The sequence below is a fragment of the Myiozetetes cayanensis genome, unplaced genomic scaffold (assembly GCF_022539395.1).
Source record: "Myiozetetes cayanensis isolate MyiCay16 unplaced genomic scaffold, myiCay2020 scf2-11, whole genome shotgun sequence".
Classification (NCBI taxonomy): Eukaryota; Metazoa; Chordata; class Aves; order Passeriformes; family Tyrannidae; genus Myiozetetes; species Myiozetetes cayanensis.
Genome location: NW_026087411.1, coordinates 44,513,950 through 44,540,414, shown reverse-complemented (window position 1 = coordinate 44,540,414; position 26,465 = coordinate 44,513,950). Strand labels below are relative to the sequence as shown.

Sequence of the window (26,465 nt, the reverse complement as noted above, 5' to 3'; positions counted from 1 at the left end):
CCTGTGTCTGCCTTCTCTCCAAAGGGGACAACAGGTAATTTTAAAAGATAAGATGAAGGTGCTAAATGCAATTCATAGGATCATAAAATTATTTAGGTTGGAGGGATTTCTGGAGTTCTCTATTCCAACCTTTTACTCAAAGCAGGGTCAAGCTAAGATCAGACCAGGTTGCTCAAGGCTTTATCAGCTGGGTCTTGAAAACCTAAAAGGATGGAAGTTAACCAAGCTCTTTAAGCAACCTGCTTTACTGCTTGACTGTCTTTGGAGTGAAAAAAGCTTTTCGTTATAGACGAGTTTCAACTTAGATCCACTGTCCACTACTATGCACTACTCTAAAGAGCCTGGCTCCACCTTCTCAATAACCTTGCTAGAAATTGGTGGGCTGCTATGAGGTCCACCTGAACTCATCTCTTCTCTAGGCTGAACAAGCCCAGCTCCTTCAGCCTCTCCTCATCCCAGCCGTCTTGGTGACTGTCCTCTAAACTCACCACAATTTAGCAATGTCTTTCTTGGTTTTGGGGATCCAAAACAGGACACACTACTCCAGGGGCAGCCTAACAATTGCTGAGCAGAGGGATATAATCACATCCCTCTACCTACATGCTGTGCTTCTGTTACTATATCCCAGGCTGCTGTTGGCTGCTGTTGGCTGCTGTTGGCTGCTGTCTTCACTGCTAGGTCATGCTGCTGACTTATGTTCAGTTTGTTGTCTACGAGGACCATCAGGTTCTTTTCTGCCAGGCCAGCCTGTACTGTTCCAAGGCAGGGTTTCTTCACAGTTATGGGACTTGGCATTTGTCCTTGCTAAATTTCATAAAGCTCCTGCTGGCCCATCTGTCCAGCCCGTCTGGGTCCTTCAGTAGTGGCTCTGCCTTTAAGCATATTGACTGGTCCCTACAGTTTGGTATCATCTGCAAACTAAGAGCAAACTCTCCATCATCTCCTCCAGGTCACTGTCAAAGACATTCACTGACAGGTCCCAGGATACACCCTTGTGGTACTCAGGTAGACTCATTATTGAGAACATATCCATCTGGTATCTCCAAACTCTGAGCATTTAATAAGCAGGCAGGATTTCAAGGATTAAGATTACAAGTATAGCAGTATATCCAAATTTAATATTTAATCTAATCACAGAAATCAGCTTTTAGACTGTTATTTACCTGGCCTAACTTCAGCATTACTTCTAGTCACCATTGGACTGCTTTGCAGTCAGTAGAGAGAAAAAAAAATCAGTACGAGCTGGGGACCAACTGGTTAGGCAGGTTGGTAGCTCTGCAAAAACAGGACTTCTTTACAGCAAGGTGTTGATAAACTCAAGAAAGTACAGCAGTGGAGCATGCTAGTGACTACAACTGTTATTTAAATAGCTGAAAGTGCTAGAAGATATACAGGGGAGGCTAAAGGAACTGGGTTAGATTAGATCAAAAGGTGGCCAAGAGCCAATTGCTGAATTCAACAAGCTAAAGGTGAGTTGTAGAAAGGGTAACATAAGAGTCTTCTCAAAGGTGCAAAACAAAAGAAGAGACAATGGTCACAAACTGTAATGCTGGAAATTCTGATTAGACATAAGGAAAAATTAGTAAAAGTGGTTCAGTGCTGATAAAGGTGCTCAGAGAGACTTTAAACTCTTCATCCTTGGACATTTTCAAAACTCAACTGGATAGGCCCTGAGCAATCTGATCTAACTTGGAAGCTAGCCCAGATTTGAGCAAGGGGTTGGATCAGCTTCTTTGAGAGGGCCCTGCTAGTCTAAATTTTTCTATGATTCTATGAGAAGCTCCTTCACTGGGTGATTCATCTTGTCTTAAAATAGGTGTCTAAAATAGATTAGATGAATCACTATCTGGTGGTGCCTGTGTCTCACTGAAAATATTCTCCACTGAATACAAAGGCAACCTAAACTGACCAGCTATGATTAAATGTCTTAAAGTGAGACATCTGTAAATTGGAAGAGATGAGAATCATCACTAGTGACTTGTGCTCCAAAATAATAAAGTTCTTGCCTTGTTTATATATTATGGTGGTAGGGCATGAACCACTTTCTTAATAACCAATCTCTCAATTGTGGGAGAAGGCGGACAAGACCTTCATATAACACATAAAAATTAAAAATTAGAATAACTTAGTATTTGAGCTACACAGTTAACCTAAACAGTTTATTGCCATATGAACACTTCCCTTCATAACACAAAGGGTACAGTTTTATGATCAGGTATATATTACAATATGTAATAGCTTTGTCTTTAAAGACAGCTGACAAATTAGAAGCTGATATGATGTTTTTCTCTAGTATGAGATATTTCTGTCTTCACTGCCTTATATATTAAGACCATAGGGGAAAAAAGGAAATCAGTTTAAATCTTCAGGTCTCATAGATTTAAAAAAAAAAAATACTTTTTTAATGGATTTTACATGCTTTAAGAACACAGTTTAGAGCTGTCTGAAATTTTCAATGATAAAAAACCCAGATATTTGTCATGAATAGGTAGAAACAGTTGAAGTTGTGGGCATTTTTTTTGGCCCTTAGAAACAGTCTCAAGCTAAAAAAAATTTCTCTCTTCCTTTCAGCTGAAAGAAAAAAGGAAATAGATAAAAAAGAAAAATCAAATTTTTTTCAGCCCTCCACATCAGCAGAATGGCTCTGAAATATCCTTCAGTTTTTCAGGTAAATGAAAACAAAGTCTTAAATTAATTTTAAAAGCCACCTTAACAACAATTAATGTTGTCCAATAATGTCTACAGAACTGTATTAGTTACATGTCTAATAAAGTCAGTGTAACTTTTTCCTAAGGGAAATAGCATTTTTCCTACACATACTAAAAAGTTCCCTTTTCCATGTTCCATAGAGTCTCCCAAAGCGAACTTCCCTGTTGTTACCTAGATATCCAGCATCCATCTGTTTGGTACATCACACAGAAGAGAGGAAGTTCCCTGACCACAAAGAATGATCCAAAATTAGAGCACTACCAAAGAAAACTATGGTTAGAGGCAACAGGACAGAAGCAGCAAGTAATTTCTACTACATGTACTCTCTTGGGCAGCAGAAACAAGGGTGGGCACACCAGGATGAAAGGAAGTATACTCTGAAAAAGACAATGCTGGTTTAGCCATGCAGCTGACAAAGTCTGTGACTCTATCTCACAGGTCCTCCAACCAGCCAGCACATCCCCTGATCAAGACAAGAGGGGAGTAGAAGGACACAGAGACAACTGACAAACATATTTCCACATAAGAAATGGTTCTGAGCCAAGCACCACCTCTCAAAGCAATCTATTTGGTAGTTTAGAAACCAGCCTCTCTTTGTAACTACTTCCCCATCATATTAGGAGGGAAACATATTCAAGGACAAGTGCTCATGCCCTGTTGTGACTTGGACACTAAAAATGAGTATGTTCAAAGTGTCTTTTAGTTTTAAGTTTCTAGGACAATGAGAATCTGGATCAAAACTTAACAAAACTATTAACTTCTATTAGGTTCAAAACAGTCTACACCGAGAAAGGAGAAAAGCCAATCCTATAGAAATCTCTGCCAAAACTACCAAACCCACGATTTTACATTTGCTGTTTCAGAGCCACTATTGGGATTTTTAACATTTCAGCTATGCAAATATGAAAACTTTATTGTTTTACAATTAACAGAGACCAAAACCCACATTCTTATTCAGAGTACTAGTCTCTACTCCCAAGGCATTCTGTTAGCTAATTGTAAGATAGGAAATTACTCAATATGCACAAAACTATATCAGAGTCTAGGTTTTATTTTAGGGCATTAAGATTTCTATACTGACACATACCTAATACCATTAGATTTTGTTTTTCTTTTGAACTGAGAACTATAAAATATTGTTTTCTATGTGAGAATGTGTGTAAGATGTCTGGTTTTGAAAGAAGTTTGCCCATGCTTTTCCTATAACAAGGCCAGATCAAAAACTGCAGGGGCAAGCTCTTAAAATTTGGAATGAGTTTTAGCCTTATGACTATATTCACACATGTTCAGGCAGTCAGCTTTAATCCCATATTCTGAGGATTGGGGTTTTTTTCCAGTATTGTTTCTAGTACTTTGTGTACTTATGGTTTATTTTGTGTCTCTATCCTGAAATGCCATCATATTTGTCATGACTGAATTTTTGAAAGCTCTAATTGATTCACTGTAACTACACTAAAATCATCAAGTATTATGTTATTCTATGAGAAGTCTTCATTCCTCCTTAAAGGAAAATAAAAAATCAGTTAGCCATAATTGTAAAAACAGAAGAGGAAGAGAGGAGGTATATATGCTTGGTTACTCAAAACTTTTTCCAACATAATCCCACAGATCAATAGAAATAAAAAACCAGTTCAGTGCCTTCTTACAAGTTGTAAGGGCTAAACATTGGCAAGATCCCAGTACCTGCTCTAAGTGGTGACAAGTTTGTGATATAACTTGAAATCAAAGTCATCATAGTTTTACTTCAGCAAATTTTACCAGTCCTGATTGAGAAAAGAAAAAAGAAAAAAAAAAAGGTTTAAGTTTTAAGGTAAAAACATTTGTTTTATCAAGGTTTGGAACACAAAAGTAATGGAGAACCTCATTTATCAGACATGAAAAATAGGTAACACTATTGAGCGATAGCTAAGTAAATACAACTGCCATTTATCAAAAACTCACAAAGACCAGCTTCAATCTAGGAATGTATTTCAGAATGAAAAAAAAAATTTAACAGGAGTTCAGGTTTTTTAAATGTTTTTTAATAGTGATTTATAGTTAAAGGAGGAAAAAGGCTTCCAGATTTTCAAAACTGGTGTCAAACCTAATTTGTATAAAGTCTAACTGGGAATTCACATTCACAACCACATCTTGTAAGCACCGCTGACATATAAATAGGAAAACACTGAAAGCACCTGGAAGGCACAAACTCAAAAGAGTAACATGGAGACACAGAGTCATTCAGTAAAAGCACTGGTGATTTTCAGAACAATTCCCTACTCTTCCACTCAAACTTCGCAGAAATTCAGATCTACACCAGAACTATAACATATCTTCAAATACATGAAGAGAGACAATGTACAGCAGAGAATCCTGGAGTAATTGGGATAAAACCTTTAGATGTCTGATTTTAATAATCTACTCTTAAAAACTTGGAGAATAGGAACTTGCATACTTTGCAATGGGAGAAGGGAGATAAGACAGACCCCTACAGGGCATCAGTCTGACGGAAACACTATGAACATTACTCAAATGAGGTATCACTTAACTCTCCCAGGCCACGTCACTAATCACAGCAGAGCAAGTAGATAGAGTCAGAAAGGTTGTAAGTAAGAGGAAAGAAAATAATGAAAAGGTACAAAAAAACCTAGTGATGACACAGTGAACCAAAAATAAAAAAGGGGGCAGGGGAAAATGATAGAAAACTGGTTTATTGTCTATCAGTTTTATCTGACTTTCCAATAGCATAGAGGCATGCAGAATAATTTAGCAATTAAGGGTCGTATTAACTTGACACCAAAGGAGTAACATGAAAACCACTCTTTGACACCTCTCATGTCCTAAGAAGGCTTCCAATATATAACAAGCACACGCTACAAATTCACACATGTATGGAAACATCATGGTGCCAGGTTCACATCATTCTCCTCCACAGTAAAAATTCACCCTCTGCTGACAGGAATCAGAAGCTGCTCCTCTAATTCTCTTTCCCCACATAAGAACTGTTCACCTGTTCTTTCTGACCATCCAAGACCACTTGAGACAACAGGGTTACACCTGCTGTCCAGCATCAACTCTTTCACCCCTGAACAGTCAAGGCCTTTCCTCCTACCTCTCAACTACAATAGAACTTTTTCAGTAGCTGTCTGCTCCCAGCAGCATGCAAAGCCCCTCCTGAGGCCCCTCGAGGTGACTTCTCCATAGCACCCAACTCTGACTTGGCAATTTGCCACTGAATGGTTTTCCCTCTTCTTTGCAGGATAAAGCTGACGGATGAGCAGTATGACTGCAGCAGAACACATTTCCCTAGCGTGTCAAACTATATAATAAGTTAAAAAGAGAATAGCCTAACTTCATGCTCAGCACCTCTCTCTCCGGCTGTTCTTGGCATGTTATTTTTATATATATTAGAATAAAAAAGTTTACAATGTGTTGAGTAAGCTGAGAGCCAAAGTGAGGCCATCCTTAAAAAATGTTTGGTTTCCTGCTCCCAGTGAACTGCTCCTAGACTAATGTCTGCAACTAGTCTGTCACCACTAGATTGGAGTTTCAATTTTTCATAGATTTCTTTTTCGTTGCAGTTAACTTGTAGATGTGCAAATGCATCAAGAGCTGCCCTACAATTAGAACAAACAAACAAACAAACAAACAAAATCCCAACCCAAACCACAAGGGAAAAACAAAAACCAAAAACAAACAAACAAAAAACCCCAAACAAAACCCCCCCAAAAAAAACCAAACCACCAACTTCTGAATGCCTGATTTCCCAGAATGAGTTTAATGCTCTGAACATGAATGAGAAGAAGGAACACAACAGGTCTGAAAAGGATGATAAAATGCACAAGAAAGACTACATGAAAACAGAATAATAAAAGAATGATTTTGCTAAGACGTACACTTAGTTTGTCCACATTTGATATATTTGATTTTGCTCTTCTAAAGTATTCGGACTGAATGGCACACCTGTGAGGCAGTCATAAAGCTTTCATACAATCCTGATCATTCTTCATGATGATTTTTAAGCTACAGAAGTATTGGTCAAATTTTGATTTATATTTATTCATTAAGTAATCTAGCTAAATTAAATACTACAAGTACAACAACAGAAACAATAATAATAATACACACATTTATACTTTACAGATGACTGGAAAATTCTGGATAGATCAATAATTTCCTGACAGATTGTCAGCAATACCAGATTCTTGTCCTTCATGCCCAATAAATGCATACTCTTGACTGTTTTTTATTGTAAAAATAATCAGACCATTAAGGAAAAAAAAAAAAACAACAGCACTAAGAGAGTTAAAAAAGTGCATTTCAAGGGGATTACAATACTTTTTGGGTAAATTAAGTCACAGCTTTTGGCCATAACATGACCCGAAGTATGCTGTAATGGTCCACGAATTAAGTGCCTTCTATATGTTATGGCTTAGGTATTTACTGCAAAACTTGGCTTCATCATACTTTAAAACATCAAAAGAGAAATTTTTATGTCCTATGACAGAATGTTTTATTAAAACTAATGATGCTTCAAGAACTTAAAATATTTGTAGGAAAGAACACTTCAGCAGGGAAATGCATCTTTGCAGTTTTTATATTTTTACAATAAGGCAAGTTACATCAGCTTTAAAAAAAAAAAAAATCACAACAAAATGTATCAGCCTACACAAATATGTTCAGGTCCTCTCTCTTACTACAACATCAACATGAGAACATCCCTTGTGTGTATATTTACAGCTAGACAAGTTCCCTCACACACATATCCTTTGACACAAACATTCCTGTCTTTGCATGCTTGCACACAAACACTGCACTCACATTTAAGCTTCTCGCACATAATCAATCTCCCAAGCTCTGGCTCTCTCTCACACAAACACAGATATGCTTCATACCTTCTCTTGCATGAGAAGACCATGTGAACCATCTGTCACTATTAATCTCCAAACCCAAGCCAGTCAAATATGCCCCAGCTCAGCCCCAGACACCCCAGACACACCTAGCCTTTCTAGGAACACACTCCTCACACATAGGCCATTGTTTTTGCTACTGCCTACCTAACATCAACTTTTTCCACTCCATCTCTTCTCCTTTCACTGCCATATGCCCCATAGAAAAAGGATCTATTTTGCCACTCTTTGCAGCAGTCAAGCCTCTAGCAATCCAGTGCTGTACATTGCATATTCAGGGCCAAGGCATGTTCTGCAATGGGCAGCATACCACAAATTACCCACTGAGTTCAGTGAGCACCACAGGTTTCCCTCACTGTTCATAACTTCACACTTCACTGTTCTTTTATTGATGAGTGTTTAGGCAAATGGACACATAGAAAAAAAACCTTTTTCAAAAAATCTAGTAATCATTAGAAGAAAATAAAGAGATCTACACTTCAAAACCTTGACTGACTATACTTCCACTTCATAAGTCAAAAAGGAAGAAAGTACAATTTTAATGTTTGGGGCAAAGCCCTTAAAATGCAGTCTCAGGACAAAGGGGCCTAAAAGAGGCCTGAAAACTTTGGTTTCAGTGTGTAAAAGACAGGCTGGACAAAACACAGAAATATAAAGAAAGACCACCTTGATGTTAGGGATTTCAAAAGTGCTGCTGAAAGCAGCATGCTGGACTTGGAAGGAACAGGATCAAAAGAAAGGCTTAAGTACTTGCAGGATTTAAGGGAATGTTACAGTACCCACCCCCCACCAAACAGAGCAGAAGGTTGCTATTACTCACAAAGGTGTTTAAACTCTATAAAAATACTTCTCTGGGTTGAATGTCTCTGTAAATCACTGCTCTTTCTTTCCCCAGATGAGAATAGAAGTCCATGTCTAGCTTTTGTACCACAGAGATCCCTCAGGTGATACTGCCACACAGGAGCTTACACCAGAATTGATGCAAATTCCTCTCTGGAGACAAGAGCCAAAACACAAAACTCACCCTATTTTCTTTAATACTGAAAAGTCTCCAAATTTAGGAGAGTTTCTAGTTAGCATACCCACATCCACTCCTAAGAAAGGGACCAACAGATAGTGGATATTTTGTAGCTTTCCTCTCAAGATGACTAAGTTGGTGTGCACTTTAAAAAAGGCTTACATATATCCAGATTCTAGCTTTACCTAAATGTTCACTTTCTTAACAGGTTGGGGGTTTTTTTGATCTGCATACTCTTTGAAAAAGAAACTGTTACATGACTTCTATTTGTACAGCAATTGGGATAATGTCACTTACCAGGGCTTTGACTTACAGCAAAGACTTTGGGAAGGGTGTCCACCTACCTCTTTTGGAAAATGGAGCCTGTTGAGAATCTCTGCAGGCAACTAAATGATTTCATTAACAAGTGAAAGAAAAGTATCCAGGTGGAGAAATTACCTTTCAAAAGCCTAGGAATCATGCGTTTCCAGCAGGACTAGTCAGCAAACTTTAAACATCAGTGCAAAACAGGGAGTATTTAGGCAAGTAAAAACCTTAAGTGTAAGAGAGCTCTGCATATCAACCTTTGCTGAAAGGAAATCTCCTAGAACTGACTTCCTGTCTTCCATACATATAGCAAGTAGTATATGCAGCGGCATGAGCAGACTCTGGGATAGAGAAACGGATCTGCTCCATGACCACCTGGCCTCAGTGAAATTGAAGATCCAATTTTTTCCTATCAAGCTTCTTCCACATTTCACACCACACACCTCTCACCTGATTGCAGCTGGTGTCTCTGCCCTAATAGAAACTGAGACAGAACACTTGTGCAAGTAACAAGGATTCTTCAAATTATTAGTGAAAAAAAAATCGTATGAGGACTGTCCGAAGCAAATGCAAGAAGCTCCATGATATTCTAGTTGGGACTTTTTTACTAAGCTATTGTAATAAACATTCACTTTGAATGTAAGTCTTAAAGGAAAGAGATGTTTAAGAGGAGCTTCACCATAGAGAGATACTAGCAAATGAAAGATTATTGGACAGTGGTTAATCCCCAAATGCTGCCCTACTACTTCATTGCTAGCAATGTCCCAAAACCTTCACAGTGACAAATTGTGTATGTTTCCAACAAGAAAAGGACAGAATGGAACTATTTCAGTGGAGCAGATTGCTAGAGGTAGAGAGATCATTTGCAAACGTGGCTGAGAGACTGTGCTCTTTGACTTCAATCTAAAAATTACAAACAAGTGGCTATACAGTTAGCAAAACTTAGAAAAAACATTTTGCCTTTTACGAATTGACTAGCAACTGTGCCCCTAGCTTTCTTTTTTGCTGGAACACCATGAAAGCTAGTCCTCCCATCTAGCACTTAGATGTTCAGTGAGCCTGCCAGGAAACAACAGGTAAAATTTCTCATGCTGTCTTTGGTCTCTTCTTAGGATATAAGACCTAAATAATGTAAGCTGAGAAGCATCTGGTCTTGTCTTTTCCAATACTGTCCTGCCATGAACCACTGACAGAACCTGCCTCTTTGATCCCTACATAAATGTGAAAACATGAAGGCAAGGGAACAAAATCAATACAGGCTCTTTTCTTAAAGCAACCACTGCTCAGTGATAGTCATCCTCCAGCATATCCTAGTGCTGGGAGATAGTTCAAGTAAACACAACATAAAGCATGTCTCAAATGACTATTTTATTTAAAACCAAACAATTTTGCCTCCCCCAACCCACCCACTCCCCCTTCCCCTAAAAAAGAAACAACAAAACAAACAAACAAACAAACAAAAATCCCTTTCACTTCAAGGCAATCCAAAGGATTTTCCAGGGGAAGGGGCTGTTTATATTAACTGTCTGTTGCTCAGACAAAAAGCAGGAGAAGTCAGTAACCTCGAAATAAAACATATGCTCAAGCTACCATAAGATAAATGACCCACATTGCAGGCAAAAGAAAATCTCCTCAGATGACCAAAAAAAAAAAAAGTTTGGAAAACTCAGAAGCCAGACTTTCAAACAGGATTGACTCTTATACTAATATAAAGATAGAAATATTAAAGCAGAGAACACTGCTGCTTGCACCTCCTATTAAAGAAAGAAGCCCACTCACAATAAAGATAATGTGGGTAATACACCTTCTGGAGTGAAAGAATTCTCACAACATGCATAATGTGTTTCAAATGTGAAACCTTCATTAAAAGACGACAGAAGACATTTGAATGCCATAACAGTTTATTAAAGAAAAACAGGGAAGGTTATTTATTACACGCTATATTCAAAAGTATTTATTCCAATAACTGTTGCTTAGAGTCTCATGTCAGATTCAATTCAATCACTTTAAACATCACAGCAAGAATATTCATAGTAGGCCCCTCACCAGCTCAAGCAAGGGTGAGAACACTAGCTGAATGCTCATCCCCTACGCCCTTTCCCAAACAACATCCATTTGTTGCTCTAGAGCAGTTAAGCAGAGCCCAGTTGTACTGGTAAATGCAATATTTGTCCAGGGAGGTTTGGTTTTAAATAAAATAGTCATTTGAGACATGCTTTATGTTGTGTTCACTTGAACTATCTCTCAGCACTAGGATATGCTGGAGGATGACTATCACTGAGCAGTGGTTGCTTCAAGAAAAGAGGATGGTTGGGTACTGAAACAGGCTCCCCAGGGCAGCGGTCACAGCACTAAGCCTGACAGGGTTCAAGAAGTGTTTGGATGATACTCTCAGGTACATGGTGTGACTCTTGGGAATGGTCCTGTGTGGGGCCAGGAGTTGGACAGCAAGGACAACGCTGATTGCAGAAATAAAATTCTATACCTAGCTATACTAAAATTCAAAGTATTGCATTTAATAATTTAGATTTGGAAAACAAAGTTAAACTTCAATATAGTATCTAAAATTATAAATTTTATATCATTTGTGGTAGGCCAGTAGAAATCATCTTAAAGTAGTAAGAAAAAAAAATAATTTCTACAAATTCGAGCAACTAGAAGTATCTCTTCTGACAGGTGGAGAATTTATGGCCTGCTGTTAGCCAATACCAATAGTCAAGCTGAGGAATCCTGAGGTAAGAGGAAATAAAGGACAAAAGCAGTTTTTTCACAGAGAGGTTTCAGACTTGACAAGTATAGTAAATTATTTTTATTATTATTATTATTACAAATATATATTTATATATTTTATATATATACCTATATGTATCACTCTGCTCTTGTAACCATTTCCCCTATTCTTTCAGTTCAACTTTTAACTTACACTAAGTATCATCTGCTCCACCAGGATAATTTAGTCAGTTTTTTTGGACTAGGCATGTCTCATCTTCTGCTATCTGACAAACTCCTAACTTATTTTAAAATACAAAAGCCCAAATGAAAACAACAGTATAAGAAATAGCAGAATTCAGTCTGCAGAATGAGATGGAGATGACACCAAAATTCTTTTCTCTTTCATTTTTCACTCCTTAACTCCACTCTTCATCAAGTCCCAGATCTGACAAAATGACCATGCTCTAGAAAGCAAATTCTAGGAAGAGCAGGGTAGATTAGAAGGAGGACAAGGCAGAAGAACAGGTTTTTACCAGACTGAAGAACAGGGTGGATTAGAAAGAGGATAAGGCAGAAGAGTTTTTACCAGGCTGAAAAAGCAGAAGAAAACAAAATGAACAAAGATGTGTACAACTACAATAACATATAGGCAGCAAAAGAAGCACTTGGAACTGTTCAGCATTGCCTTGATGTCTTTGTGCTCCTCAGTGATTAGCAAACTGAGAGAGAGAATATCTGCTTTTGTCAAGTTCACTCAGCTGTTGAAACAGCTGAAGATGTTAATAGCTTTCAAGCTCAGCTGAAGGGCTGGTCATGATAACGTAAGACCCATCATGTCTGGTCATAATTTAAATAAAAATAAGTGGAGCCTTCTGAGGCATAACTTGGCAGTTAAGTAACAAAAACTACTTACAAACAAAACAAAACAAACCACAAGAACCCCAACAAGAAAAAAAAAAAATCCATAAGCCTAACCTGGTGTTAATACTGTGTAGGTATATCATTACAAATATTAAAAACTTATGCAGGACTTCAGCAATAACTTTTGAAGTTCTACAAACGCCATGCTCCAGACACATTCCATCTCTAATAACCCCCGGTACCACAACTGTACAGTTCAACAGCACTTCTAACGTCACCACCGTGGCATTTCCTTTTATGCGAGGGTGTAAAGTAGATGAGGAGTTACTTAATGTCTCTTATTATTTTCTAATAAAATGAGAAAGTTTAAGAGAACTAAGAGTTACTGAAAAGCAGAGCTGTGCCAGCAGTTTCCAGTGATGACCTGACATGATTTTTATCTCCAACTGATATCCAAGTAGTTATGGAGTTTATATAGTGCAGCCCAGCAGTCATTTCAAAATGAAGTTTCTGTACTATGTGGTATTCCAGATACATCTAGAGGATGGAAGAAAATGGTTAAAGAAAATCATTAGCTTGTATGTTACTGTAGCACTTACTTGAATTTTCTAAATTAGGCATCAACAATTGAAGAGGAGGAAAGCGCAGACAATGTTCCATAAGAGAATTTGAAGGATCATTTTAGACAGAAAAACTAAAAGGGAAGAAACTTGAAACACTAGAAACATGGTGGAGGGAGATGTAAAACAAAGTCAAGTCTGATCAGAATCTCCTCCTGGATTTCTACTCTCAATAAATCTGTGTAAAAATCTTTATTTTTTAATTTATTGTAATGAAGCAAATTCTACTTGTGTTTTGAGAGCCATGATGAAAAACCCTCCACATTTTACTTTCCACCACAACTAGTAGCAAAAAGCTCCACTGGTCAAACACAACTTGTACTATGATAGCCTTCATGGTTTCCTCCTCAGTAATACTTACCCAAGCCCCTTATCTTTTTTAAATTCCTTTGCATAGAATTTACAAAAAAAATTACAAAATTTTAGTACATTTTTTTACAATTTACAAAACAAACAAACAAATAACAAAATACCACAAAAACACAAAAACAAACAAACAAAAACCCAAACAAAACAAAATACAAAAACAAACCAAAAAAAAATGAGGTAAAAACCAAACTCCAACAGGAAATCATTCTTGATAATTACCAAGGGGGTCTTGTTTCCCTTCCACTATGTTTAGTGGGCAGAAGAAAAGATAGAAAAAATGAAACAACACTAAAACAACACTCCCTGATAGTAAACAAAAGTTGTCTCTAAATACCCTCAGAAGCATGTTTTGGTGAGTGAATGACCTTTTCTTCTCTTCTCTTTTTTGGAGCTAATGGAGAAATTTGTCACAGCAGAGTAAAGTATTTAAGATCATTATTACTTTTGAAGAAATGTATTTTCAAGCAGAAAGGATGATCAAACAAGAATTTCTGTATGTCTAATATAATTACTTTTAAAAATACTGACTTCTGGTTTTAGTAAAAGGAAATGGGATATTAAACTCAGTGGAGAAGAGTCACCCTCAAACAGTAGCATAGTGGAAAGAGCCATCTTACCATACCAGAATGAACCATGAGCTATTTCACATTTTAATTTGTATAAACTAACTGGTGTCATTCAAGCTTAGCCTTGATAAGCTTGCAAAGACCTAAGTCTGTATGTATTGGAAAACAGACCTCCTTGCTTCGGAGGTCAAAAAATGCCACAGGACACACTATGTGTTTTGCCACGACTATGAACATACCTCAACCAGGCAAGACATTTTTACTTCGCTTTTTGGCTTACAAGTCTTGATGCAAAACATTCTGACCAAATCCTGCCTGAGTTTTGTTTGACTTCAGGTACTTTCATCTCACCTACATGCTCCATATTCCATCCTGCCCTTTGAATGGCAACATTGTCACAGAGCAGAGATGGAGCTGACTTGAACAGAGATGGGCATTTCTGAGGAAAAGGGAAATAGTATCAGAAAACGGTAAATAAAGGAGAAGGGAGGAGGAAGCAGATTAGACTTGCTGTTGGTTAGAGAATGGTGCTAATAATGCCACGATCATGGCTTCAATCCCCATACAGGCCATTCACTCAAGAGCTGGACTCGATAATACTTGTGGGTCCCTTCCAACTGTGATTCTGTGATTCTCTTTGCAGATCTACCAGAAAACACATACTGTTTGCTGCCTCCCTTCCGTTGATCTCATGTTTGTCTTCACACGACTTGATAGTATTTCTGTGAGTTGAAAAAAACTACTCTGCACAAAACCGGCTTGCTGAAGTACTAGGAGAAGAGATGAGTAAATAGAGGGAGATAAAGAAGAAAGAGTTCAGTGACTTGAAACACACACAAAAAAAACCAACCCCAAAAACCATAAAATGAGCAATTTTAAAAATACAGCACTGTATGTGTGTGCCAGATTTATTAGATTGCAGGCTCTATGGAGCAGGGACCATGCAAGACAAGGTGCTTATTCAGAGCTAAAGTACAAGCTTGCCATCAGCTGAGGCTGCCTTTGGACATGACCTCATTGTAAAAACATTACCCTCAATCACAGTGGTCCTTGAAAACTGCCTCCTAGCCAGTTGATTCTTATTACAGATTTCACAGTAGCAATTAGGTATATTTGCATCTGTGTCTTTAAAATTGAGAGAGAGAAAGAGAGAGAGAGAGAGAGAGATACCTGGCGAGTTGCGGGGGGAGAAGTGAAAAAGCACGTCTGAACAGATGATCTTTACAGTTCCCCCCTCCTGCTGCTAGAAGCTTCCCACTCAGCTTCTGCTCCTATTTGTTCATCTTTCTCTGGCAAGAACTACTCTTAACTGTGTTAATTTTCTTTTTTGTGGGTTAATGTTGGGTAACGTGCTTGCAATTGCTCGCAACTAATAGATTTCCAGTGATTGACTTTACTGCACTCCTGGAAGTAAGTAGGGCATATTTCTTGACCAGGGTCATTTTAATGGATTCCTGAAAGCACCTTCAGACATTTCATGGCTTCATTTAAACAGCTACCTTCTTGGTTCCATGTAGGATTTTAAGCAGGAGAACAGAATTTTCAAAGGGAGGTCACTATCCTCCAGAATATTAAGTTAGAAACATTTCAAGAGTTTGAACAAAGCATGAAGCATGACCTTTTTTTCGTTTATTTATTTAAGGCTAAACTTGGCAGATATGAGAATATCCAACTGTAGTTAGACAGCCATGATCTCAGCCTCTGGCTGTGCAAAGACATCTTAAATCTGTAGGTTCTGTGCAGATCCAGGGGATTTTTGCCAAAAAGTTTCCTGAATAAAATTAAATATTCCTTTATTTTAAGCTTTACTTTTTTCTTCTTCTTCTTTTCTTCATAGCCTATTATAATCCCACATTAAAAATATGTAATACTTTAGGATTACCACTTCTTATACTGTACTTTCCCCACCAAAAATTACTGTGATAATTCTTTAATGATTTAAAAAAGGTGAGGTATAATACATCTTCTGCCTTTAAGCACCAGTGAGGCACAACCTTTTCCTAATTACTGTCCACTTACCTGGGAGTGATATACAGAGAAGGCAACAAGACATAGTACTACCAAGGAAAACCTTGGGAACACCCAATGCCTGGGCTGCAGTCACAGAAGGAATGGCATCTGTCAAAAGCATTCTGTGAGAATGTGACAGTGGCATACTAGAAGCCACTTACATCATTAGCTTCATAGGCCTAGATAAAAGATTATCTAGATGCTTTGGCCCTTCAAAACCCAATAAAAATGTTGTATACAGCATAAATATGTATATTGGTCTCTTCCCAGTGTTAATCCACCCACTCCTTGAATTTAGAAGTTTCACATCTTCACGAAAATCTTTTCCAAGGCTGCATGTGCAGCATTATACATTTAAGTTTCTTTGGAAGCACTAGCTGCCAGTGGTCAGGACTGTGGCTTTGTATTTCACAGAGTAAAGAGGAAAAAATGATGACCGGTAGCTTTTTTGCTGTCTATGCAGACTAATTGCAGTGGGTCTCTCCTTCCCCAAGATGTGGCAAAGGAAGGTGTGTGACCAGGTCACAGCTGTCTTCCTTTGTGGATTTGAATCTGGAGAGCTGTATGCTGCCATTGCCAACTATAGGCCTTTCGTCTAGTCAAATAGTTGTTTCTCACGTGCACCTCCCTGCCTAAATCTCAGCATGTTGTTCTTGCATATGGCACTGAAATCCCAAGTATTTTCAAACTTCTTGTGCTAAGGTAAGCATATACAGTTTAAAATTAACAGGCTACGCAAGTCAAAGGACAAGTAATACAACGACAACCAACATTCAAATAGGACCTTCTGCAGAAAAGTATCTGGATCTTAAGAATTAGCCTATTTCAGGTATCATGACCAGAATCTAATGCAATCCACATGATTTGCCTCAAAACCCCAAACAGGCTGCAGAACCATCTCCTGGAATCAGAGGTTCCACTGCAAGAAAATGCTACAGTTCATCTCAGACTGAGAAGATTACAAAGCAAAACAAAAAAATCCACCAATATCCCCAAAACACTGAAAGCAAGGGCCTTGAGTTAACAAACGCAAAAACTGGCCTGCATAACACTTTTTTTGTTTCCAAGTTACTGAGGTTCTTAAGAAATCAAGGAAGATCAATGAAGAAGAGAGAGCTGTCCACAGCTCACTCCGCACAACTAAGGACACTCTTCATGTTCAGCTGTTGGTAATCACTTCCCAGACACGCCATGATATGACTCTGGGAACATGTTTCTGGTTTGGCTTTGAAAAGGAGTAGAAGTACTTATGTAGTCTTATACAGATGGCACGAAAGAGCTGTAAAGCAGGAGAAAGGCCACTTACTCAATTGTTTCCTAGTCCTGTTTCTGGCAAGGTCACATAAAGTTGAAGTCACCTGTAAGTTATTAACTTTTTTCCCCAAAGACAGCTGGAGAATTTGCACTGGCAGTTAAAACAGAGGCCTACCATCTGAACTTACTAATTTGCAATCTTTAGTTCCAAAACATAACATTAGGAAGTGATTAACAACATACAGAGCAGATCTGCAAAGCCTGAATAATAATTATAGACAGCATAAGCCTATCTTGGCTGTATCCATACCAAAGGAAATATGTCAGAAAAATAATGCAGGCAAATAAACAGTATGAGAAAAATAAAACAAACTTTCCATGGGCAAAGCCTAGAAAGCCAACCTGATCACAAACAGAACAGTCAAACTGCCTATCTTGCATAGATACTGATTTGTTACACTAACCTAACAGTTACATAAAGATTAAGAAAAATGCATAATCATGACTATGAAAAAGGGCTATTCTTGAAGTTAGCGATCTTCTGACATTTAGTCTCTTCTCATGCAAAGGTTGCCTTCTCCAGGTGCCTTAACATCTTCACTGTATGATTTACCTACCTTCATCTCTAAATTTAAGTAATCCTTCCCCTGAAGGCTGGATGTCTATCAGTGCTTTCTAAGTACTGTTTGAGGATTATCTTTGTTTCCTCTTTCATTTGTTGTAACCATTGTTTCATACTGCTATCATGTATAACGGCTCCTCCTCTAATCTGAGTTGCCCTGGTTTTAACTTTCCTGTATTATATTTGGGCCCAACACTACCTGAAAAACAATGTAAGAATCTATCTATATAAAAGCTGCCTCTCAAATGAGGTACAGTGCTCAACTAAACACAGTGTGGTTGGCTTTAATACAGCTTGACACCTGAAATACAGCTGCTCATTCCACATGTTAAGCAGATGTACTAGAAATGAACTTAGGAGCACAAGCTCAATTGCCCAATGCGTGGGTACACCTTAAATGTCAACATTATTAGCCATCACACTGTGACTGAAGTAATAAACACACAAAGCAACTGTATTCTAGCCCATCAAACCCAGACAGCATCTCTCTTCTCCTCCTCCAGCATAAAGTCACAACTGTTGCTCACTGAGTTGCCAAGCTTTCTGCATTATCACTAGTAACTTAAAAACAGGATTATGCTCAAACAGTACAGAAACTTCAAGGCCACAAGGTGAAAACACAAAGTGACTTCCTTAATTAACAGACGCTTCATTAGAGATTAAAGTCTCTATTTTCATATATAAACAACACAGTGCCTTTAAAAAATGCGTACATTTGCATTTTCATGTCACTTGCCTTGTATATCTCTCCTCCTTTCCCACAGAGAAGCACAGATATGTTCAGAAACCCATGGCAAGGTGGTATCATCAATAAAACACAGCCTCCTACCAACACAGTGTGATCAGGTGAATGTGAACAACGTTAAAGAGAGACCAGGACCCTCCCTCATACATTTCATAGTTAGGGTGGATATGCATTCCTTGGCCGACTAGGAACAGCAAAGCAGCTTCATTTATTTATTTGCAGAATGAGGAAAGTGACTATGAAAAGCAAAAAGAAACAATGCATATAGTGACCTCATGTCTTGCTAGCAGCAGCTTGAGACCAAGACGTACTAGGCAGTCTTGCACTGTTGGAGAGAAAAGTCCTCCCCTCTACATGGAAACACTTACTCAGCACAATGCTCAAGCATTAGCCTTCGTATTTTACTTCAAACAAGGCTCATAAACTTATACCTAGGCGCACACTAGTATACGTTTCAATGTGGGAAACAGAAAAAGTAGGAACAGAAAAGCTCCTCAACAGTCTTTATGGAACAGTGGATGGGAAGACATGCTAGCAACAACACCCAAGGAAAACATCTTTGCCAGAGAGCTCTTACAATGCTATTTCAACAACAGCATATATACCTTGCCCCCGATCTCGCTTCCCAAACATTTTGAATTCTCCTTAGCTTTACAACCTGCCAGCATACTGAGTTTGCAGCTTCACACAACGTAAAGTGGGTTGATAAAATTGCTGGGTTTTCCATCATGTTGAATTTGATCCTCTGAAACCAAAAATTAGACCCCATATATCGTTCACAGTATCTGGAAGGCAGATCCTTGAGTGTCTCTGAAGAAAGAGGTAAAAAATATAAAAATAAAAATCTAACACAGGAAACTATCAGTAACCATTGAGCTAATCAGCTTTGGGAAGTATGGTTTCTTTTCCTTTAACAAAACCCTTGAAAAGCTGTTGCTGCAATTTTTTTTCTTTTTTTTTTTTTTTAACTTTTTTTTTTAACTTTTTTTTTTTTTTCTGCTGGTGACACAAACTTTTTCCTGTGAACTGAATTGAGAGGATCACTTTTTTCTGTTATTACAGTATCGGCACAAAACCCAAGCTGTACAGTAATTCCCTTCTCTTCCCCATGCCCTCACAAATGCATAAGCCTCTGTCACTAAACATCTTACTCTGATTAGCCAGATCTTCCAGAGTGTGATCCAGAGACAGAGAGGGCTTGTTTGTTTCAGGGAGCAGAAGCTAAGTGGAAAGAAAAGAATACTAGTCAGGACACAGACGATGGAGAAATGTAAGTATGAGAGCAACTGAAGCTTCAAATCACACTCATGAGTCAAGAACTGCCAAGGGAAGAACTGTTTTGCTTTTCTACCTGTGTCAGGGAAACATGAAGATCAACAACAGTGTTCAGAACTCAAAGGAATCCCAATATTCACTTGTGTGACAAAACAACAAATGGAGTAAATACTGTAACTAATTGCACTGAGGAAGACCAACTATGTGGAAAACTGTAATTCAGAAGTTTGGTTCAATGTCAATTTCCGTTACATCAATGTAACCCTTCAATAACAGGACAGAACTTCGTTTCCTGTGTCTGATGATCCCAAATTAGGATTTTATAATAATCAGTAACTTAATACCAAATTTCAAGACAAACTAGAATGCTAAGCACTCACACAAATCATCAAGAGTTAATCAGAGAGAATAGGTTAGTACAAACTGCTCCCCCTAGTAATTACTAGGGAAGTATCCTTTGCATAGAAGTGACCCTCAAGAGGGCTTTGACTAATAGTAATTTAGACAGTCAAAATCTTGAAAATGCTTTCTTATGCACATGATTAACTTTTATGCACACTGTCAGTCCCATTGAATTTAAAAAAAAAAGTAAACATGTCTTAAAAGTTACTCTTGGGCAGACAGGAGTTCAACTTTGCCTCTGGAAGAGTTTCACAACAGTTCTCTCTTTAGAGACCGATTTTGTAAAGCACAGAAAATTCTCAACTATCACTCATATTTGTGACAATGGAGACCATCTGAACCACATGGGAAGCGGAAGAAGAAATGTTTTTATTTATTTTCATACACAATCCAAATAGAGAAAGAGCAGTCCAACAAGAATTTAGAGATTCCTCCTTTCCTGAATCCATCATGCTCAAAAATCTCAGAAAGAAAATTTCCAAAATAATGTATTGCATTATATTCAAGAACTGCTGAATAACTGTGAGCAGCATTACTGTATAATTAAGGCACAATATCATATTGCATTTGGTCCTGAGAAGTGTCCACATTTCATTTGTTTGTTTTTAAACCAACACCCTCCATTTTCACATCTTCCACACTAGCTTTCAACACATTCACAGAAATGGTAATTCACAGAAACAGGATCCTTCTTCCATTTTTTTGTGCTACAATTTTGAGAAAAAGGGTTATTGCCAGAAGAAAAGACCTCTGCTTCAAATTCAGCTGAAAAACATCTTTGTCATTTGACTTGCACTGAAGCCTGAAAGATCTGGTCAAAAGTCAGGAGTCATCTGCTGAAATACAGCTACCTACATCCATGCTAGATGTTTGGACTACCTTTATATTCAGTTGGCAGAAACAGCACTTTTCAGATCTGATTCGGCTGACTAAAGGTAGACTTCCTCTTCAGGAAGAGATGAATTGATCCCTAGAAATGTTCTGCTTCCTGACTATAGAGGCAGTGCAGAGAGCTGAGTTTCAACAGACAAATACCACCTTCTCCATGCTGGATATCACACTGAACAACCATAGCTGGTTTCTCTGCTAAAACCTTATCAGCTTTGCTGGAATTTCTGACACTTTGAGCGGTGCAAATAAACCACTGTAGTTACCCTAGGCTTCACGCACAATCAGTGGAAAGAAAAGGGCAATTCAATTCATGTAAAAACCTGAATTCTCCATGGAAATGCCACTGTATCTCCAGAGTTTATGGGAATGAGCCTTACAAGCTCACCTCCTAATAAACTGAAGCAGTGAAGTGCCTTGAATTACACGGGTTCAGGGTCTCGCTGCTGAGAAAGTGGGAGATGCAAAATAGTCTCATCCCTTTACCTCCTCTCCACACCAGTAAAGCTTGAAACGTACAGTATCAGACTGCATAATAAAAGCAAGGTTATAGTATGGATTACAGGGTCCTTCATTAAATACTTTGGAGAATAAAAAGACAAGCACATCAAGGAAGTTTAAAAAAAATCTGTATTGTGGCCTACATAGTGTCTGTCCACCCACAGCTTTACCAAGTGAGGATAAACAAGAGCTGAATGAAACTCCGCAAGCGCACACTTCACTTGGCCAAATATCGAACGCAGTCTACAGCAACTTAGAATTAGTCCACACCCTCTTAAGATTTAAAAACAGAAGTGCAGAGCCCAAAAGGGTCTGAGATTCAACACTTGCTGCCAGCTCACCATGTGACATAGAAACATAAGATGGCAGACCGGGATCCAGGCTCTCACACATTCATGCTTCTGTCACCAAGTCACCTCATTAGCCGAGGACAGCAGGGCTTCCACATTCTACTTCTGCAGGAACACAGGATTTGGCAGCCTCCAGAAATCTGAGCTCTCTGTTTTTCTTCCCTAGTTTACTAATGCCCATTCCTCCTTCCCCTCCTCCCTGCTCCGGATGCACACACATTCTGACGCTAAAACCCAGGTACTACATGGCTTTTCCATGTTTCTGGGCAGATGCTACACACTTGCCCACCACACCAGCAAGTACGCCTTCTCCACAAAGGTTAACAAACCTGCTGTAAGAGCAAAATGCTTCATCGTGCAATGCTTCAGATTAATCCAAAAAAATTACCTGCACATCCCATGCCTTAAGAAAGGCTCACATCCACCACCTCACACAAAAATACATTCCCTACAACGTTGTGATACATTACACACTCTTAGTGGTTTCTACAGTTACGTAGTCACAGACAATGTAATTAACAAGCAACATTCCTTCCTGTAGAATAGGAGGGAGAAAATAAATAGAACTAAAGTTCACAAAAATAAATTTGACATCAGAAATAAAACTATATTTTTAATCTAATTTTATTATTTACTGTGTCAGAAAAGACACAAGCCTGGATTATCTAGGTGTAAACACAGGTTTTAAAAATACCTTGTGTCCCCTTATGAGGAAAATTATACCTATGTACTCTCTTTAGATACACATTAATGTTTTATTAAATATTTTTTCACTTTCCATTTAATTTGATTCGTACACACTGAAATCAAGAAAGAAGCAATTCTGTGTTAAAGTTATATTTTGTTTTCTGTTTCTTGTTACATAACCAGAAGTGTTATGGAAAATACTATTGTGGAGTTTAAAAAAAAAAGATATTTAAAAAATTAAGACCAGGTAACATCACTGCATCACAATAATGTGTAGGGTGCTTCTACACCACCTATATTGGCATATATTTAAAATAAAATTACATGTAATCTATACCAAACTTTCAGATCTATGCTGAATGCCCTTCTGTATTTAAACTCCTCCATTGCTGACAAAGGGGTAAGATTTTCCAGGTTAGCAACAGCAAAATTCCACATTGCAAAAACACTGAATACTGTCATGCATATAAAGTCATTCACAGGGTCTGAAAACGTCCCTCCCATGTCAAGATTAGTCTTAGGCAGAGAAATTACAAGAAAATATGAACATGAATCTTATTTTCCTATGGGAGAACCAAGCAATTTAAAACAAACAACCACATAAACCCTAAACCATATCTATTGAGATGGTGAATTACTACCAGTGCTCCTTTCTGATGAAACCAGAAGAGCACACCAGCTACTGTGCTCAAAACATTTCCTAGCAAAAAGCATTTCCATGGTGGCAAGGGAATTTCATGATCTGGGTGACTTGTGACATTGGGATCCTTCACATCCTCTACAAAAAGGGCCACAGACTCCATGTTGAAGAACACACTCATTCCATCCCTCTGTGCTCTGTGTACACCTGCCCAGGCAAAAGCACCATGTTTCTGAATTCGAGCATGCACAGAGACATACATCGTCATCTGAACCCACCACACACCTACCATCTCCCACCAGAGCCATTCACAACAGCCTGCAACACTGCTCTGAAACCAACTGGTATTTTCCTCTCCTCTCTGCATTACAGCTACAAGCCCAGAGCCCTGTAGCTCAGCTTGGCTCTTATGGGCCCATCTCGTTAAAATAATCACAAAGGAAGAGAACCCACTGGGCTGGCTGAACAACAAGAAATTCGGCTGCAGAACTCCCTCACACTTGTGTACATAGCTGATTTTACACCACTCAGCTGCTACATTCGCATTATCTTGTCAAAAAGTACAGAACAGCTTTCCCCACAAACACTTGGAACTCAAAAATTACAGCAAAACCAACTTTAGCTGGATACAAAGTGCACACTACAAGGGCAGTGTTTGAATCCCCAACATGACACAACTGAAATAGTGCGAGGGATGGGGGCTTGCTGAGGAAACTGGACCCACACCAAACCACAACACATATATTAGGTGCCTATAGCTCATTCGCTGCCCAAGCTAGGAGCGCACTGCAAACAGATTTACACAAGCTACAAATCAATGAGGCAGTGTGGCTATGCCTATGCCAGTGACAAACTGCAGTAGGAAAGGGAGTCTGGACCGCTTGGCAGACCTGCCATTCCCCTCGGCCACTCTCCCACACCTCCTTCCCTCACCCCTTCCCCTTGCTCCCCGTAACCCTTCCCCTCTCACAAGTTCCGTGACAATGCGGTGGGAGCAGCCCTGCGGTTTTTAACCCTGGTGGTGGGAGCAGCCCGGCCTAAACGCCAAAGTCACCCCAGTGCCGGTGGGCTGCAGGAGGCCAGCCAGGCCGACACGTCCCTGCGGTGGGCTCCCAGATGCCAACCGGCCTGCCACCTGCAGGCCTCCGCCACCCTACCTTGCTCCTCGCCGGCCCCAAAGCAGGCTCTGGGGTCCTCGGGGGGGAGCCGGGCTCCGCCGCCCTCCAGGGCTTTGCGTTTCTTCGACATCTGGTCGGTGTTTGGGAGTTGAGTTTCTCCTCTCTCTCTCTCTCTCTCTCCGGGGAGATGAGTGTATGTAGAGAGAGAGGGAGAGTGTGAGGGAGAGAGACACAGGGAGGGAGAGAGAGAGATTGAAAGAAATCGCTGCTTAAAGAGAGGGGAAGAGACTTTGGAGTGGCTGGAGAGCAAGTAGGAGGCAGGGACTAAGTGCAGAAATCCTACAAATCACAATCCCATCAATTCAGCCCCACGTCTAAAGGGGCTGGTTGAGGTCTCCCTCTTCCTTGCTCATTCGTCTGAGTGTGTCAGGGAAAATTAAAGATAAAGCTAATAGTCCTGTGTTGTTTTTCCTAATGTTAGCAGGTGGTGCCTTTTTTTTTTTTTTTTTTAATTTGGGGAGGGAGGAAGGAGGGAGCTGAATGATATTATTTTCCTCTGTTGGGATTCCTTCTGGTTTAAAAAAAAAAAAAAAAAAAAAAGGTTGGAAATAATAAAAAGGCAAAAGCTGAATGGATGGGGGGAGTTGGGGGTGGGGGGGTTAGTGTGTGGAGAGGTGGCGGTGATGAGGGGGAAATCAGAGGACTGAAAAAATAAAACAGGAGCAGAGAAGGCGGGATGACTAGAGCCTGCAGGTGCAGGGAGGCTAAATTCCCTGCAGGGGTCATGTGCTCTGGGAGCTGGGGATCCTCGGCTCCCCGGAGGCTGCCGGCGGGCAGGGGTCTCGGCGGGGGCTGCAGCCACCCCACCCGGCACCCACGGGAGCGGCGCCGCAGCAGCCTGGCAAGAGGCACCGGTAACTCGCACCTTGCAAACTCCGCCGTGAAGTCAGTACCTCCGCAGTCGCTCGGTCGGTCTTTCTCGCTCCCTGTGTAACCCTTTCAGTCCTGGCAGCAAGATGTGCCGCTCCCCCGGGGGAATCCCGTCCCGTCCCCCCCGACCTGCCTCCTTTACGGGCGGATAGCAAGGCTTGATAGAGGGTATTTATTCGCGGGGGGGTAGGGATGGGGGAGGGAGGAGGGGGCGAGAACACAACTTACCCTCCAAACTATGCACAAGCTCGTCTCTGCTTTCCCCTCCAGATCAACTTTAAAGAGCAGATTCTCAGTCCGGGAGGCAAAGAGGCAGGGGAGGAGAGGGGAAATTGTTTAGGAATAGCTGTTGCCAAGTGGGTGAAGTTCAGGGCACAATCCTGGCTCTTCCACGCTCCAGCAGCCCAGCATCTTCCCGGGGTCTGGAGAACAAGGTGTTCAACAAGTCTTCCTTGTTACCCGAAATTGATTGATGATGGCTTTCCCGCCGGGCTGTATTTAACAAAACGATGCAGAGAGCTACTCTGACGAGCAGGAAATTTTAGAGGAGCTTGCAATATAGCTGCGGTTTTAATTTATCTATTTCTGTCTCTATGCATACTTACAGACACACATGCACACCTGTGTATGTGTATATGTATATATAAATAAAAAGATATAACTCTATCAATACAACGTTGGGTCCACAGGATCTTAGAAAAGCTTGCCTGTCGGCTGCGTGGAAGTTAAAGAGTTTTTCTTAAGCAAAAGGGGCTGATGCTTGGACACATCTCACGTCCAACAGGAGGCAATGACGTCTGTAGCTTCATTGCTATAACAGCACCAAGGCTGCAATTGCCATTCACTGAAATGATAAGGGGCGCTCAGACGTAAGCAGTCTGGACCTCTAGCAAGAGACTGAAGCGAAGATGATTTTTCCCCTCCCAAAACAAATAATAATGCTAAAAAAGACCTAAGGAAATAGACGGGGGAGCAGGGAAAGGAATCTAGGTC

At 39.6% G+C, this 26,465-nt stretch overlaps 1 protein-coding gene across 3 annotated transcripts in view; it reads right to left on the bottom strand.

The window, feature by feature from the left end:
* PDE10A (phosphodiesterase 10A) overlaps positions 1-26,237 on the bottom strand; it is a 358,481-nt gene extending 332,244 nt beyond the window's left edge. For 2 of the 3 annotated variants that reach the window (XM_050316279.1, XM_050316278.1), the window contains exon 1: positions 25,701-26,237. Coding sequence is in view for 1 of the 3 variants with exons in the window: in XM_050316277.1 (XP_050172234.1) it covers positions 24,582-24,672 (91 nt within the window). In the remaining 2 variants the exon portion in view is untranslated. The other variant, XM_050316277.1, reaches the window with a different exon arrangement.
* Positions 26,238-26,465: the final 228 nt, after the last annotated feature.